Source organism: Molothrus aeneus, chromosome 1 (genome assembly GCF_037042795.1).
Source record: "Molothrus aeneus isolate 106 chromosome 1, BPBGC_Maene_1.0, whole genome shotgun sequence".
NCBI classification, from domain to species: domain Eukaryota; kingdom Metazoa; phylum Chordata; class Aves; order Passeriformes; family Icteridae; genus Molothrus; species Molothrus aeneus.
In genome coordinates this window covers 112,941,093-112,959,957 of record NC_089646.1, presented here as the reverse complement: position 1 = coordinate 112,959,957, position 18,865 = coordinate 112,941,093, and the positions used below count along the sequence as shown (strand labels likewise).

The following is an 18,865-nucleotide window of genomic DNA, read 5'->3' as shown; positions in this document are numbered from 1 at the left end:
AGTAAAAGTAGAATTTTACTCTGGTCACTGTAAAAAGGCAGCATTTCATATTAAATTTCAAGATTATTTTCAGAAATCTTAAAAAAAAAAAGAATATTCCATTCCAAGCAAAAGGTGAATAGTGAGAAATTTGCTATACTTCAAATCTATTCTCACCTGTAGTGTGCAGGGGTCAATCCATCAAACAAATTTTATGAGGCCATATAAACATAGATCTACAGACAAAAATCTAAGCATGCAGAACTAGGAAAGCTGTGTGCCTTTGCTCTTTGTATGTTTTTAATGGGCTTATTTTCACATTTTACTACCATTTGTAGATGTTTTGGTGGTTTTTGTCAGTTTTGGGAATCCCACTGTACAATAATTTGCACATTTTTAAATGCCCAATATTTGCAATATTGCGGCTTTGGTAGAACTAAGTTGATTGTAGCTATGCTCCTGAATGCCCTGTGGATATTAATCCCCCTAGTTTTAAGGGAGCAGCTGATGTAGATAAGACTTACAAGGGTGAGTAAGAGAGGTGGGACACACATGAGTAAACATTCTGGGATAGGAGTGAATGGTTGACTCTAGAGCGAAGAGAGGACAAAAATAGAAATCGTGACTAAATGCCAGACTGTGATTTTGGAAGCTAGTTCTTCCTTTTATACCCATCTTTAGCAGAGTTAATAACAACACTGAGTTTTTTTAATGTAATAGTCTTGACAATGTGGCTGACATGGTAAATTTCATCAACCATTATGAAAGCAGATGCTGGTACACTTTTTCTTTGGGGTGATTCCATTGTACGTCTAAACTGCCTGTTGCCACAGCCCACTTCATTACTCAGGTTTATGGTGAATGTTCCAGAATAAAACCTTAACATTTTATATATGCAAGACATCATATTCTGTTCATAACTAAAGTTGGGAGAACTTGAAGATATATCAATTAATCTGCATTTAAGAAGAGTATTATTTGCCATGTTCACATCAGAAAAATATTACTGGAATGAATACCAAGGCAAGTAAGTGTTAAGTCATTGGTTTAAGTGTCCCTAGAAGCACTGTGTCAAGCCTGGACAAATAATTAAACATGGAAGCATGTATTAGGCACGGGAGCAGAATTAGCATTTTAGGACTTGACTAATGAGGTATTATAAGATATCACAATGTGCCTTCCAATTTTTGTATAAGTAAAGTTTTAATGCCAAACAAAAATTTTATGGACAGCAAATAAATCCAAAGAGATTGGAGTAGTGTTTATATCTACTCTTTCAGAGGATAAATTGACCAAGTCATTAATTATGAATTCTTAATTGCACTCTACGTGTAACCCTTAAGCTCTGGAGTATACTTTGTGTTGTGGGAACTGAAAGAGATCCCATTAGGCAGGATAATGGGAAGCCTGGTAAACTCTGCTCACAGAGCAGGAAGGCATGCATGAGTAATTTCAGCATATTCTACATTCAGTAGATGGCAGTGGTATGCAGTAATATATTAATTCCGGATTTTCTCTTGAGCAGACACTCTTGCCTCTGTGAATCCAGGCTGTGTTGATTTGGGGATTTATCTGAGGCTTCTTCTTCTCCAGAAAATACTGAGATACTAAATAATTCTTCACTTGCTAGAGTAGAAAGTGACAGAAAATGAAAAAAAAACATTGCTAAGTTATTGTAATCTTCATTATACAGCACTTGGAGGAATCTGGTAAGTTTTGAATTTCAACAGCAATATTACATCCGAAAAGGAATGTGTCTGTCTGGAGCATTGACTCATTTTCCATCTATGCTCAGTATGTACACATCAAAGTCTCAAAACAAAAGTATTCAGTAAGTGGGAACTGTGTGTGTTACTTAACAGGAGTAGTAACACGGACTTCTCGGAATACTGCACACAGAAATAGATATTTTCCCTTGTCTAAAGGAATGCATTGCAGACCTAGTGGGGGAAAGCTGGGTATGGGATTTGGGGTGGGGGTATAGAAACAAAAAATGTTACTAAGACAATTAGAAATTATTGTAAAACTTTTAATTGCAGAAAACTGCAAGAAAAAGAACAAAGCAAAAGCAGAAATTGAGTTTATGTAGTAGAAATTGCAGATGAGTAGTCTAAGAGAATTAAAATACATCATTTATTCTAATAATTTCTAATTGTCTTAGTAACATTTTTTGTAGATATTTTCTCATATTGCAGTTATTTCTAACACAAATAATATAAAATTTTTAATGATTGATGATTGATAATGATGGAAGGAGTTGCTCCTTTTTACACAAAGGGGTTTTTTCCTTCTCTATGGGAGACTGCAGTAGGAAAAGTGTTAAATCTATTAGTCTGTGGACTGAGTTGTAATACAACCACAAATTCATCCTAAGGATTCTGAGTGCTCTTAAGGACCTTAGAATCAATTGGTGGTCCCTTAGCAGGGAATAAAAATGCCCCACTTTCAACAAAGTGTACTCTGTTTCTCTGTTGTTTCAGACACCACATGAGGAATCAGGAAAACATTTCAGTCTATACCGATATGTTTATTGTGTGCAGAACAAAAAGTAATATCATTCTGGTAGCAATGGCCTAGCAGCATATACAATATAGCATTTCAGCCTAGCCAAAGCTGCTGGAAGCCCTCAGTTTTTCAGGTAAGGTCTTTGTCCAGCCATGAGCCCAGAAGTAAGAGTTTTGTGTAATCTGGTCACAGCCAAAGTGTAAAAATGAAAGGAGGAAATTAAGACCTTTTAATTGGTTGGGGAACTGAAGAAAGAAGTATATGCTAATTGATTCAACCATGCTTAAGTCATCTGCTGCTGAGTGAAACACCTATGTTTTACTCCACACCACACTGAATTCTTTTCAAATAAATATTAACAATTTTTTTCTCCACTAGGATGCCCTATCTTTGCTCTTTGAACTGTTTTCTATTTTGAGCAAAACTCTTTCTAATCTTTTGTTAAACTGAGGCAGTACATGTATATCTAAAAGTTGTAGGAATAGTTATGTATGTAGATTAAATGCAGACATTTAATTTGGGACATTAAGTTTTTGAATATATATATTTTTTTAAGCATTGTTTTTCTAGGGTTTCACTTATATTTTGGACAATCATACTGAGGATGCTTTCATCCTGGCATTGCAATGTCATTCTATTCACTCATCTTCCCAGCATATCACTTTACTTGGGTATTATTATCTTGTTCTGGTTGAATTCCATCTCTACCGCTTCAATTATTCTGGGAACGTATAAAATTCTTTATGAATTTACATTTGAAAGATTTTGTTATCATTTTTATTTCCAAACATTCTATGTTCTGTGCTAAGTAAACCATCTTGACATTGTTCAAAGAATGCAAATCTCCTCCTAGTTGTTTTTCACCTTGATTGTTGCAGTAGGCAAGAGTAGCCATCTTTAGGCAAGGTGAAGAATTTGTAGAAAAGAAAAGCTCCATTCAAATAAATGTGAGTTGTCTGTGTAAGTACTCAAGATAAGTTTTGCTGACAGAGTTCCAATATTTTTGGGAGCATGAAATTTCAACCATTGCAAGTTTTATTTGTATACTATGAACCAATATAGCCTTTGTATAAGTTGAAACTTTGGAAAGTCTTTTCCTTTAAAATGTCACATTTATTTAAAACTCTCCTAAAACATACTGTGTTGTAAGCAGTTTCATGACTTGAAATGTTCTTTCTAAAAAACAAAACAAAACAAAAAACCAAAACCCACATGCTATTTTCATGCCAAAACGTTTTGGAAGCCTGCATCTGGGTTTATAATAGAAGAGTCAGCTGCATCTTACTGCTGACAGTTTTCTTCTGCCATTTCACAGACAGAACCAAGAAAATGCACAACTCTAGTGCATTGAACCAAGAAAATGCACAACTCTGGTGGATTGACTCTAGCTGCATGCCAGACACCCACAAATGCCACTCTATCACTCCTCTATGCAACTGGACAGGGTAGAGAAAATATAATGAAGGTTCATGAGTTGAGATAAGGACCTGGAGAGATAATCACCAAATACTGTTATGGGCAAAACAGGCTGGAATTAGAGATACTAATTGAATTTACTGCTTAAAATCAGAGCAGGATAATGAGAAGTAATGTTAGACCTTATAAACACCTTCCCCCATCCCTCATTTCTTCTCAGCTCTACCTCCTCCCCCTCAGTGGCAGAGGGAGACAGGGAATGGATATTAGGTCTGTTCATTGCATGCCGTTTCTGCTGCTGTTCCAGCATGATATCCCTCCCATGGGAGACAATTCTTCATGAACTTCTCCAACTGGAGCCCATCCCAAGGGGAACAGTCCTCTACAAACTGCTGCTATGGGGGCCACTCTTTCATGGGGTGCAGTCCTTCAAGGACAGGCTGGTCCAATGTGGGTCCCCATAGAGTCACAGGTCCTAACAGGCAACCTTCTCTAGAGTGGGCTTCTCTATCCATGGGTCTGCAGACCATTGCCAGGACTCTGCTCCATTGTGGGCCTACCACAGGTTCACAGCTTCCTCTCAGGCATCCACCTACTCTGGTGTGGGGTTCCTCCAGGGGCTGCAGGTGGATCTCTGCATCCATATGGACTTCCATGGGCTGCAGGGGCAGAGCTGCCTCCCCATGGTCTGCACCACCATCTGCAGAGGAATCTCAGCTCAAGCACAATGGAGCACCTTGTCCCCTTCCTCCTCCTTCTCCACCTTGGTGTCTGCAGAGTTGTTCCTCTCAATGTTCTCAATCTGCTCTTCTCTGGCTGTAGTTACATCTGCACAATAACTTCTTTTTATTTTCTTCTTAAATATGTTATCACAAAGGTGTCACCACCATTTCTGATTGGCCCAGACTTGACCAGTGGAGCACTTTTGCTGTCTGATTGACACTAATTCTCTGAATAAACTAAAAATGTACAAAAGTTGTCTGTTGGGGGCATAAACAAATGGAGATCTTGATTTTTTTCTGCCTGAGGATGTGGAGGTTTTATGTTCCAAGTCAACAAACTGTTGTGTGGAGTTGGCTTATTTCAGCGCTGTGATCACAGTTCTTTTTATTTATACTCCATTAGGACATGAATGTTCCTGGCACAATTATGGTGACATGATTCAGGAGACAGTGCAAACACAGGGTAAAAATCAGCATGTGCTGTCACAACTTTGCAGTCTGAACAGACAAAACACAGAGAAACTGAAGGCACAGAAAGGTGAAAAGAACCATTGAAGGTGGAGCAACTATGTCTTAAGTTGCAAGCTGAGGACAAACCTGAGACCACACTGTAGTTTGTTTAATCTCAGAGTTTTTTGTAATTTCACCCAAATTAGTGAAAAATTAAACATTCCTGTCAGCTGCTGAGTGCTGAATAACAACTGAAAGAATAATCTTCTCAGGAATTAGCTTTACAACAGTGGTTAAATCAACTTTGGAAAGTTTATAACAAAATTTGAGTGAGAGGAGCTGGATCAGGAATCAACTGATTCCTCGCTTGGACCTGGCTAGCTCTCTCCATCATCACATTTATCCCAGCTGGGATAAAACTCAGGCAGATCTACTCACCTCTTACCTAAAGCCGTGAGAACTCTGAAATGTCCTAGCTTGATAGGACTAATGGTATGGACTGGTTTAGAACCAACTTTGCATTATAAAGTTAACCATTCTGTCTGTGAAGCGGAGCTGGAAAACCCTCAAAATTTGTCTTGTCCCTAGAGTCTACCATAAATATTTCTGCCATTTTGGACAGAAGAGCCAATAGAAAATCCATCTTAGCACCATTTAATAGTTGCCCGTGGCCAGTGCTGTCTGTGGAAGGACAGGCAATATTTTGTCCTGGATGAGTAAATATTGAAGGATACGCATCGAAGTCCTAATGTAGATAAGAAATAAATCCTAGAACTAATGTTATTTATGATTATAAACTGAGATTATGCCCAGAACAAACACAGAGTCAATAGCTCAAGTGGCTTTTAACCCAGATGTACTCTGTGGTGAGCAGTGCAGACTTTGTAAGCCTGGACACAAGAATGCCACAGTCTAAATATTCTCCCAGATTAATAAAACTAATGTTACTATATCGCATAGGATATATACTGGCTGTATTTTAATAGTTTGTGTAATATGTTCTTGGGGCAAGAGTGGATTCAGTAAGCTCTTTCCACTCAATATTTTCCATTTATGTGGATTTCACACTTAAGACATTTTTTTTTTCATTTTCCTGTTTCTTTTTTAGTTTTCCACAGTGTGACTTTGAAGTGTTTTGATTTTAGTAATACTTTGCCAATCTATTTTATTATAATAATAATATACATGCTTCTGCTTTTCTTTTGTGAAATTAGTATGTCAAAGGAATTTAGCTTGCATTGTGAGGATATGAGCCTTTGTTGTGAAAATGGACACCTTAATAAGTGATAGATAACACATAAAATATGACTGGAGCAACTAAGAACTGTTTAGAAGCCAGAAAAAGCTAGTTCAGGGGCTTTTTCATGATGAGTTTTTGCTGCTCTATAGAAAAGCTTGTCAGAAGTATGTATGGACTTGATGTCCTGCTTCTGGCTGCAGCGTCATCAGGAGTCAGGGACACATATTCCATTCAAAGATGTGCGTTAGTTTGATTGAAATGCTAGGTCCTTTGAGACCTCAAACTCGCAGTTGTGTACAGACAGAAGGGCTTGGCTACGTTGCTGGAAGAGGGGAGAAAATGACTGTGCTTGTCGTTGTGCTTGTGCTGGGCAATTCATGCTTCAGGGAGAGTTGCCTCTGCCATTACAGCAGAAGCGTTCCAGTAACCTGTGCTGCCTGTGATTCTCATACAAATGAGCTTAGGTTGTTTTTGTGCCGGTCTGGGGGCTCACTGATTGAGTTTCACCCAGCACATGCACTGTACTGTTAAGCAAAGGAGCCCTTGAAGGAAGCTGAGCCATGGGCACATGGTGAAAAGCTGATTGCTGCCCGGAGGGACAGCAGCCGCAGCAGGGGAGCAGCAGGCACGCAGGCAGCGACACTTGGCTGCTTTTCAACACACAACTGACCTAGATTTCCCTGTTGGGGCAGGCTGGTGTGAGCCCTGGGCCAGTGTGGGTTACTCATGGAAAGCAGACTCTGCAGTGTTCCTTCTCAGGCTTGCCACCACAGCTACAGCTGCAATTTTATACTTGCAGTGCATAGCTCCTTGACAGAGCATCAATCTGTCCTCCTGTTTCACCTTGTGGCCATTAAGAGGTGGGATTTTGGCTGTATACAGGCTTTTCCTAAAGAATTTTATAGGGAAAATAGAGAATTTTATGGGGCAAAAAGCAGCTACTGTTTTCACAGGCCACAGGAAATTCTATGCACTTTGCAAGTGTCTGTATCTAAATGCACTTTGTCTGAGCAAGGACTGTCAGTTCCTAGCCTACCCTTCACCAGGCAGTGATTATTCATCAGTACTTGTCCATTTGAGGCATCTCATTCAAAACTCACACCAATTGTTTCCCTATTTTGCCTTTTTGTCTTCATTCTGTATCATTTTAAACTACCTGACTTTTCTTATCGGTAAAATTCTAAGTTTATTAGAGAAAGGGTGCATTTCTTCTCAATGAGAAGAAATGCAATGAGACCCTTCTCATTGCATTTCTTCTGCAATGAGAAAAGAAATTAGTTAAAACTGATATATTTAAGGAATATTAAGTAAAGTAGGTTTCCTAACCTTGATCAGTTGCAGTAAGACTTGGGCATTTTATCTTAAAATCCCAGCCTAAAAATACACCCATGTGACTTCTGAGAAACTGCCTAAAGCCAGTGGTAAGAATTTATCTTGGCAGATAACCAACATCTTCCTATAGTATGAAAGGAAACTAGCTCTCTTCTGAGCTAGATGTTAACTCAGATTGAGAATTGGAAAAAAAAGATGTAGGAGAATACAAAGATTTAAAATTACTTTAGATATAAGGAAATATTTTTAGTGAATAAATGTATTTACCTGCAGGTCCAAATCCTGCAATTAAATACATGTTTGTAATGCTCCTTGTCTTACTGCCAGGAGAGGTTCTTTGAATTTGATATAACAGGCAGCTTGCTACTGTCTCCAGTAATAACTGCAGGTAATCAAAAATTTTGATATAGTTTTTTCAGTGGAAAATTCATGAGACTGGGGGAAGGTGTACTGGTTCTGAGGGTATTTACTTGCATCAAAAGTTTCTGCTGTCAGCCAGAGGCAGCATCCCATTGAAAAAAAAGAGGAAGAAAAAGAAAAAGGAACTTTATCTTTTTGTGTTATTTCCATTTTCTGTTCTTTGTGATTCTTTTTGTGGGTTCTGAGGCTTCTACTCTCTTGTACTTTCTGGGGAAAAAATGCCATAAATGGAAAGGGAATATTTTAAAATTCACAGCACTTTTCACAGGAGATGAGGACCATTTTATTACTAATATTGCAATAAAAATATGCATGGCCCATGTCTATTTTAGGTGATTTGTAGGAGAATTTTCTCTTCAGGCACTTGTTATTTCAAAATCCATAAAGTAATTAGTTTTTATTTATCTATGTATTTTACATAATTTATTCAGGTACTTAAATACTTGTAAGTGTGATAATTTATATTATTTGCAGTCTTTCTATGCTTACAGCCCCGCTCAGACCTAAGATGTGCAGAAATCTGTGTCAGAAAATGATTGTGTGTCATAGGATGACCACTTAGTATTCATCTGGGAATTACCTGAAATACTTCACAATGTTGTTTACATGCCCACACCCCCCACCACTATGAAAATTAATGCTATAATTAATTTGGGAATCTGTTTGGTCTCTGTACATCAGACATCTTGGCATATTATGCTTTCAGAGCTTTTATTGTAATTCCTAGGCTACATAAATGTAATTTTGTTTTCTTCTCTCCTCAGAAATTTTTCCAAGAGATTCCAGTCTAAAAGACAAGTTCATAAAACATTTTACAGGTAAGGCAGCTGCTTGTGTTTTCCCACATGGGCATATTCTATGTAGCTACAAATGTCACACAACTAATTTTTTTGAGGCTCAACACCAAATTAACATTTCTGAAGTTAAATGAGCATATTTTAGAAGTATAAAGTTTTGAACAATTCTAGTTTCAATGAATAATCAAATGAACTATCTGGTCTAAAATAAGTTTCAAAATGTGGTAAGTTAAAACATAATTTAAAATTCATTGTTTAACTTTTATCCTCCTATTGTGCTTTCCATATTTATTTTCACATTCACTAATTTCCAAACTTCTCATTGGCCTGCACATATTTTTAATAAACAGACCTTTGTGGCCAAGTAAGTTTTTACCAAATCAGGGAAGATTTTTGCATCTTTCTCATGATGTCTACGTGTGGATACTTATTTTAATAGTGGAAACAGATAGAACAAGGAAGAATTAAATTAGTGTAAATGAAATATAAAAAATAACTTGCTGTTTCAAGTATGAAAGCTTATGATGATTACAACCAAGTACTTGAAAACTGAGGTGGAGTTGTATAATGCACTTAACTTTGGGACTGTATTGTAACTACTGAGAAAAATATAGTACCCTTTGAATACATGCAATACAAGTTGCCAATGACAAGGTGCTTGCACTGATTCTTTGCTCTCCAGTTCCAGCTTTCTGTAACTCAGAAAAGTGAAGGTCTCAAAGTGTGATACTGCAAATATTGTGGTGATTTTCGGGTTTATTTGAAGTATTGAAACTAAAAGCTAGAGATATAGTTGGACATTGGAGCATGGAAAAGAGAATTGGAAATAATTACGCATTTCCTCATTGCTGGAAATTTCAGGCAGTGCTTGACAAGAAAGGAAGGTATTTGTTGTCTCTTTTGCATGGGGGAAGTGTATTCCAACCCTTGGGATAAGCACAACTTTAAGGATCTTTCTGCCAATGTCTCACTGCAACCCAACAGAATCTACAGGAAATGTGCCAGAGCCAGCTGGCCCTTCATCCTTGCAGTAAACAAGAGGAATTGTGAACCTGATCATTTTCAGCCCATATGAGAAAGAAATTAACATAAAGCTTCAAACTCTGCTATGCTATGTGACAGAGGAACACTGAATATTCCTCTCCTGGGAAGGTCAGAAAAGAGAGATTTGTTTATGTTAGTACTTAATCCATTTCCTTTTCATTTTTAGCTTTGGAAACTCCTCAGCTACCATAAAAAGCTCAACATAAGAATCTGGGGAAGCTAAGTAATGAATACAGATTGAGTTTCATTACTCAAAACCAGGGAAAAACAGCCACGAGTTCTACAGAAGTTATTGTGAGAGTGGTAAATCATAGAAGAGAAAAAGAGAAAAGAACTAGTTCAAGGCATGTCTCTGGACCCATTCATTAAATTAATAGTCCTTTTCTGCATGAATTTAATTTAATTGCCATCAAAATTGCTGAAATTCCTTGAGTAAGATTAGTTGGAATGAATGAGGAAAGCAGGATCATTCCAAAATACTGAAAGTTTATTTGTTGGCTACAAATTTCTGCCTACAGTTAGTTTCTTTCTTTCTTTTTCTTTCTTTTTCTTTCCTTTTCTTTCTTTTCTATCTATCTATCTATCTATCTATCTATCTATCTATCTATCTATCTATCTATCTATCTCTTTTTCTCTCTCATTCTCTCTCTCTCTCTCTTTTCCTCTCTTTCTTTCACTCTTTTTTTAATATATTCTAAGATCTTCAGTGGCGGAGTTTTCTGCCTGTTGTTGTTTTATATTTTATTTTATTTTTCATAGTTTTATTAGATCCTGTAATACATAGGCATTTTCTTAAAATACAGTGGAACTTTGGTTTTTTTATTCTGTTCCAATCATAATCTTCTAGCAGCCTTCATTAATTAAACTGTTTGATTACAGCCCTTACTAGTTCAGAATTAGAACATCCTAAACTAATGAAGATGTAAAAAAAAAAAAAAGAGAGAAGCTGAAATCAATATTATCTTTATAGTACATTATCTTTACAGTTTCAGGGTTAAGAAAATTATTGCACACTTCTCATATGCCAGGAATAATAGACACATTTTAAAGCCAAATAAGAACCATATGTAACAGTCCTTGACTATAGGAAAAATCATAAATAATCTTGTGAGTCATAAAGTAATCTATCAATTTAACTTGGAAAGCCAGCTGACACAGAGTGTTTTATAAGGCACAGTAAAATTAACATCCTATTTTTGATGACAGGGAAGAGAGCTGGAAAACCATATATTATCTGAAGGGACATGGAATTTATTTAGTGACAAAAGCCAGTGTTGTCTCCATATATGCTGGAAAATTTCAAATTACATACTTCTCCTTGAGCCTAATCACTCACTCAGATAAAAAAAAATGGCAACAATATTCCAGTTCAGACTTGCAAAGGCTGCTCTTCCAGTTTGTTGAAAAGCTTCTTTGTGGCTGAAAAAAATCTACTGAAATCCATGTACTACTGTAAAATAAATCCAATCTTCAAGTATGTTCACTGTCATAGGGAGGAATCTTCTCTGGAGCTCATGGTGGTTTGGCTTCACTATCCAGAGAGAATTAGATTGACATATTTTACCAGGCCCATAAACCATCTTTCAAGTTACGAAACAAGTATTTTTTTTTCCCAGAAATGTTTCCTGGTTTCCTCTGAAAGGAATGCTGGCCAACAAAGTCTGCTTCATGTGAATCATTTCGTAGCATTGCTTGAAGCAAGCTATTCTTATTTAGGGTTCCTACTTGTACTAAATTTGCATTTAAATTTAGCCCTATTCACTTAATGTCGGTTTATGTCAATGTTTTCTGTCCAAACCACAGGATACTCATCCTCAGCTGTCAGTTACAGTCTTGCTAAGCAGGTTACAGGATGCAAGTATTATGTTTTTGTTCTCCTTGAATGTCACCAGTAATACTTTCTGGGGCCATCAGCAATTTTGGAAGGGATCTTTGGCAACTTGTTACAGTTCAGATATGTTTTATAGAAAAATAGACCCATAGAATGGTTTGGGTTGTAAGGAACTTTAAAGATCATCCAGTTCCAACCCCCTGGCCATAAGCAGGGACACTTTTTTATCAAATATTAATGTAAACAGATGGCACTGTATATCCAAAGAAGAGAGCAGCACACTATACCCTGGACATGCAGGGATTTGCCTTGCCAAAGATGAAACATATCCTGCATTCTGCACATTGTATGCTTTTTTACTAGGATTATTTTAACAGGAGATCAGGTTCCTAGATGTTATTCAGCTGTCATTTTTTTTCCTTCAACACCCACACTGTATATTAAGAATTTTATAAACCATCTATGTGCAAATTAAAAGCATTAGTACATGAAAGTACTTCATCTTTCCAGGGGTTAGAAACTCATATTTGGTTAAAATGTTGCTTTTATTTATCTTTACAAATAGTATCCTCAGTCCAGGTGCATTAGACTACAGACAACTATTGAACAAAGTAAATTCTACTGTAATTGTCATTCTACTTTTCACCATATAAGAAATTTAACTGCTAATTTTGAATTACTGGAATTTCAAGGCTAAACCAGCCAGTCATTTTAATGTGTCATTTTTCTGGCTTTTATATCATGAACATAAAGGCACAGCAAAAGAATTTCTTTGTGTTATTTCACTAGCATTATTATACTTCTGTTGCATCATAGTTGTTTAAGATATAGTAAAAGACTAATTCAGTTTTAGCCAAGAAAAAAATGAACTTAATGCTATGTGTTGCTGTCATCCATTGAAGCTGCAGAGCAGTGACACTGAGAGCTTGTTGTTAACTCCTCCTTACTTTCAAACAGGGCCAGTCACATTTTCCTCAGAGTGTAGCAAGCACTTTCATCGACTGTATCACAACACAAGGGACTGCTCAACACCAACCTGTAAGTAGCAAAGTACTTTTTAATGCTAGCTGTGATACTTGCTTGAAAGCAGCACACTTTTTCTATTACGTATTTGATGTCCTAGTCCTTTTTTAACAGTTACTCTTTAGCACTACATTAAAAAACATACCCAAGGTCTTCTAATATATAAGGATTTCCTGTTAATTCACTTGCTGTCAGCTGAACATCATGGAGTTCCTTCAAAGCGATGCTGAAATAAATGAAACCAAAACCACACTGAAAAAAATCAGTAGGGCATGCTTATGCAGAAGGCAGATATTCTCCTTCTTGCTCTCTTTAGCTTTCCTTGTGCAAGATAAAATCTGAACCATTCTTTACCTTCTATTAATGCTTGACAGTAGAGTTATATCTTGGGGGTTTAGTATATTTCAGCTTGTGAGTATAATTTGCTATTATATGCCCATTGTTAAACAACAGAAAATCATTTGATTCATCACTTTGTTTTGATACTTTCAGTTCTTATCAAGCAAACTTCCTCTCTGAGACTGCAGAAGCTTTGCTTTAACACAGCCTGAATATAGTTTTGTCAGAGACACTGAAAAATAGAAATGTTCTTGGATAAAATGGATAAAAAGCAAACAAAAAACCCAAACCAAAATAGAAATTCCTTAAATAGAAGTTACTTCAGCATTCTCTAGTGCAATGGACAATTCAATTCAAGTCAGTGGAAAAGAAGGAGTGTGTTTTAATTAGAGAAGGTGAACCTCATCAAGGATGTGTAAGCACAAACTGTGGGCAAAGTTTAGTGCTTTGGAAGCTTTTCAGGGTTTAACATGAAAAAGCAATGGGACCTTCTGGCTGCATCACTTAGAAGCACAGTTTGTGAGCAGCTGAGGTGCTCTCTCACCATAGGTCAGCACATCAGAGGATTTAGTGTTTGAAAGGGGATGGAGCAGCCCTCATCTCCATTTGCTTTTATGCTTATTAGAAGCTGGAATGTAGGAATCCATGGCTTATCCTCAAAAGATACACATGCAGCTTTCTAAGCAGACACAGGAGTACGCAAGGCATATTTCTATTACATGCTGTGCAACAAAAATACCATGTTTTATGCCTTGACACATGGATCCAGAGCATATGAATATTATTTGGACTCTTATGTATTGCCTGAGTGTTTCACTTTATTTCTCCAGAAAAAGAGTAATATTATTTTTCTTCTAATTAAATAGCTTTTCTTAAAGTTAAAAACAAGACTGTGATTTTTAATGGTATTAAGAACTTATAGTTCTTAATTCTTATAGCTGAACTTTTAGTTCAACTATCAAAGCAAATTGTAAAATTAAAAGCAGAGTTTTTGTTCCCCCTCACATCAAGCAAACCCAAAGCAGACAATGAGTTAAATTCACCTGAAATGTTCTGTTCTAAAAAGGAGAGCTAAATCTTCAGGTTTGTCTTCACCTTATCTATCATTCAGGCTGATCCTAGCCAAGATCTTTCCCTGTGCCTTTAGAGGGGTTTGATATTTTCTGTCAGGGACACCTTAGTCATCATGGGATGTCTGAGGATGAGTTATTTCCTCTCGTTCTGACACGGTTATAATTGTACGAATATTTTCTGAGGAACTGAAACCCAGATAGCAATCACTCTCTTGCTGTTTGGCACAATTTATATTAAGTTTCATTAAAATACATATCAAGCAAGAGAAGCATCTATGTATTTGTTGTTAGCAAATACCAGAAAGGATAGCAGTAGTGACTCAGGATCCACTTTAACCAAGTGGTCATTTGAACCAAGGGCACACACAGGGGAAGTGGTAGGTTAGTATCTTTAGTCTGATGATTAGGAGATGTACTTAAATGTGGAAAATATGGAATTAAATCAATATTAATAAGAAATACAACAATAAAATATTTGAAGGAGCCTGACTTCTGACTATGTTATAGTGATAGTTACAATAGCCTCGAAGTTAATGAGTTAAATTCCTGGTCTTCCACATCCTAGTAGAAAACTTCCTGAAATTTAAAACTTCCTGGTTGAAATTTAAAACTTCCTGGTTGAAATTTAATTCCTTGCATCCCTTGTACTTTTCCTCTAGAGCACTGTTTATGCTAAGGTACAATCTAATATTGCATCTTGCACAGATAATTTCATGAATTTCCATCAGATAACAGTTTCACTGTGTAGAGTGTCTGAAATTCAGGTACACACTTTACATTTAATTTTATGCAGGTTTTTGAGGGTATCTGGCAATTGAGATTCATTATTGCTGTGGGTAATTCTGTTTTATAGATTACAAAAGGTGTGCAAGATTGCTAACAAGATTAGCAATGAGCCCTTTGTGTACACAGTCCTAGGATGTTTGCTATGTAAGTATTTTCCCCACTCATTTTCTTATTTGTTGAATGGTCTAGTGGTTTACTTCACATTTATACCTTGTTATCAGGTGTGCATAAAAAAATGTGGCATTATCAGAGTGTATCAACATGCAGCTTTGGCTTTGCAGAACTGACTGGCTCCTCCTGGAAATACATAGAAGCACAAATACCTCTGGCAAGCCCTGGTGTAATTTCCTGCAAGTCACTTGTGGCACTGCAGTCCATAGTTATGCACTGGGTGGCCTCTTACTGTTCAAAATTTCAAGAAGGAGTCTGCTTGGTGAAAGAAAATGCCCAAGGAAATCATCAGCACATTTATTTCAGGCCATTCTTCAGAGAACTTTGTTGTTAATCCATGGAAAAAACAGAATGTTTTGGTCTCAGGTCTACCACTGCAATCTTCATAGATCACCTATCACTTAATTCATTTCTGGGACCCCTTTTCATTCCCATATAGTCTTCTGAGAATTTCTGAAAAGTTAATAACCACTACATGGTGATGGAAGGAAACTGAACATAAAGATGTGGAAAGCTAAAGGTTTCACTAAGTAGTCTGAGGAAGAAACCAGTCCATTCTTGTTTATGAATAGCATGCCAAATGTTAATTACACAGCATTGTCACTGGTAAAAGTAACATCTCTAAGTGAGTTGTTTTCTCCTGTTGTTTGAATAATAATAAGATAGTTATAATTTCAAAGATTAATTGTAAATACACACTCTGCTTGTTATTATTAACCACTAAAATGTATAATATCAGTGAATTTTATTTATTTACATTTCTTTAAAGATGGTTTCCTTTCACCACCTCCTCCTGACAAATACTGCAAGCTTGGAGCTTGGGGGAGTTGTGTATGTCACTTCTTCCTGCATCAAGACTTCAATTCATACTAATCAAGAATAAGAAAAGAAGAGTAGGATATGAGTCAGTGTTAGCTGATTTGATTTCTCAGTGGAGGTGGGATTCATTTTGGTGGCTGTGCTTTAAAGAATATGGCAATATTTCAGTTCTGAGAAGAAATGACATCATTTCTTTCTCTTCCTTTCTTCTTCATATTTTTCAGTCTCTTTGGCCTCTTGATTTCCAGGTGTTGCAGATGGTTTTGAATATAGCAAGGACAGCAAACTAGAGACTGATTAGGCATCTCATTACTTTGCCTGTATCTCCTTTTCATGACTCAAGGCAGGAATCCTTTCCTGAATGCCCTCTTAAAAAAAAAAAAATTGGAGGGGGGTACTTAAATTTCTGTTTGTTTATTAGTATCCTCTTTTAAATCTCAGCTTGTTCAAACATCCTACCACTCTCTTACTTTCTGCAGTTTTACCTTTTTAGTCTCTGTTTTTCCTTTACCTGTATCCATTTACATCTCTGGATTCACATATCAGGGCTTTCAGAAAGATTTCTGGTGTTCCAAATTTCTTTTTTCTTTTAAGAGAATGAGTCAAAGATCTGCCTACATATCCACAGTACAGAAGCATCTATCTCATCCTATTTCCATCTTTAAAACACAAAAGAATCAAAAGTTGCTATGATTTGCAAAGCCAGGTGTTTTAATTTGCCTGCCAAAAATACATTCAAAGACATGAAAAATAGGGAAGAAAGGTTTTAAATGGTAAGCATTGCTAGCAGCTCATGTGCACTGCATTCAATTAAAGTTGTATCTAGGCTGGCTTTCTCTCTACTGTGTTAAAAACAGAGAAAATATTATAGGAAAAAGTATAGCCATGGTCTGAGTGTTTCCCAGCTGTCTCTGTGCTCCCTCAGCCCATTCCTCCACTAAGTACAGCGGATAGTTTCCATCATAAATAAGACATTCTCAGATCTTCATGTTTACTCATATCCACTGATTCTTGGAATGGAAACATTTTCTTGAGAAGGGTGAAGAGTGGCAGGAGTTGCTCTCTCTTCCCTGTTAGTGGGGAGTGCAAAAAAGGAGTTACATATGTTCATCCCTCAATCACATTGCATTTCTAACATGATTCTCTGATTGCTTCTGCTTCATCTTTCCACACAAGGGATCTGTTTTCCTCACCACCCTCACACACACTAGTGTAGAGAGGACATGGCCATAGATCCTGTTGCCTGTAAGAAAATTTGTCTTCACTTTAACATCTGACAGATCTTGGAGACTCTTGGTTGCCTTGAAGAAGGAGGCTCTCTTACTTGAAGAACTGACAGCTATTTTTAAGCCTTTTCCTGCCAGTACTAAAATAGGCTGCCTTTTCCTCATTAAAAAAAAGAGCTGCAGTGCTATTATGCAAATATTTTCCTTCCTCATCTGTAAATATCCGGCTATACAGAGAAGACTTGGTCTTTTCCTCCTCGAAATGAACTTTTGCTTGGGGAAAGCCAGTTGTCTGCCCGCGGATCTGGTCGCGCAAGCCGTGGCGGGATGTTTCAGCACCATGGAGAGGCGCCGCACCCCGGGCAGCCGCTGGGGTGGCTCCGGGACCGGGATACCGGGCACACGCTGCCCTTACAGCCCTTAGAGGTTTGGGTGGATTCGTTTTCACTTCCTGAGTCAGATCCCAGCAAATGGAAGTAAAGCATTTAATGAAACCCAGAATGCAGAACTGCACGTGGCTGTGTGCATGGGTAGCTTCCCTGCAAGGTGCAGCAGTGCAGACCTCTGTGTGTTAAACCTCTTGGCACTGGCACTGAAGATTTGCCCCGGCAAAACTCATTAGTGTTCACAGGAGGGCAAGACCCACTGGCATTTGAAGTTAATCTTATGATTTATGCAACCCACAGGAAACTGTGGTTTATGAATAGAATTTTGCTAAGCAATCTGCTTCTCTGGTTTGAAACTAGCTATAAAATGGCATGTCCTTTTCTCTTGCAGACTTTCTACCAAGGAGAGAATTCTGATTTGCCAAGAAAGTGCCTTGAAATCTTCAAAAATGGAGAAGACATCTTTTATCTTTTTGATTTACAATGTTTTGTTACTAGATGCATTTTATTTTCATATATTTGTCCAACATTCCATATTTGTGTGAAACGTTATTTTATTTTGTAAATTTGTTGCCTATAGCTCAGACAAGCCAATTATTTAAATACATTGTATATGAAGAATACTAATGATGTACTGATTAAATGTTATAACCGTATGCAGGGAGTTGGTAAAATTTTGCTGTTTCTCTTGTTCCGTTGTATTGACATCGTTCTGCTCAGGCTCTTACTCTCATTATTTGCACTAACTTGAAATGCAGAAGTCTGTGTAACTGAAATCTGAATAAGCTGTAAGTGGGGAAGTTTTACTTGCCATGGAAGATATTTTATATTATGAAGCTTTGTTAATATATACATATATATTATTGTGCATCAGAAAAAAATTTGCTCAGAAATGCACCTTGCTTTCAGGAACATTTGTATGACTATTCTGGATTTTCATCAGTTACATTTGTACCGGCACTTATGGAAAGAGTTGCAAATAATGTAAATATAAAGACTGGAAAACTGCAATGCAGTTTTGGTGGAATAAAGTACATAAAAATAAACTATTTTACAGGAGGGATTATTTAAGTATATTAAGAGGTCACTTATTTAATATATATATTTATTCTACTGGTGAACTTGAAATAATCCTTCACTGAGAACTTCAAACTTGTGGGTTTAGTATTTTACAGCATTTCATTTTCATGAGGTAAATTTTTTTCAGCCATTTATTCTTCAGTTGAACAAGGTGTGAACAAAAGTGCATCATGTACCTAGTGTGAACAACAGAAAACATCTTCAAGTATGCAAAGAGGGTAATAAA

The 18,865-nt window shown here is 36.9% G+C and overlaps 1 protein-coding gene across 2 annotated transcripts in view; it reads left to right on the top strand.

The window, feature by feature from the left end:
- Positions 1-18,625, top strand: part of ALKAL1 (ALK and LTK ligand 1) — a 36,123-nt gene extending 17,498 nt beyond the window's left edge. Inside the window, exons 3-6 of one of the 2 annotated variants that reach the window (XM_066546649.1) lie at positions 8,829-8,882; positions 12,694-12,774; positions 15,025-15,101; positions 17,951-18,625. In XM_066546649.1, the coding sequence (XP_066402746.1) occupies positions 8,829-8,882; positions 12,694-12,774; positions 15,025-15,089 (200 nt within the window). In that variant the 3' untranslated portion in view covers positions 15,090-15,101; positions 17,951-18,625. The remainder of the gene's footprint in view (positions 1-8,828; positions 8,883-12,693; positions 12,775-15,024; positions 15,102-17,950) is intronic. The other variant, XM_066546658.1, reaches the window with a different exon arrangement.
- The last annotated feature ends 240 nt before the right edge of the window (positions 18,626-18,865 follow it).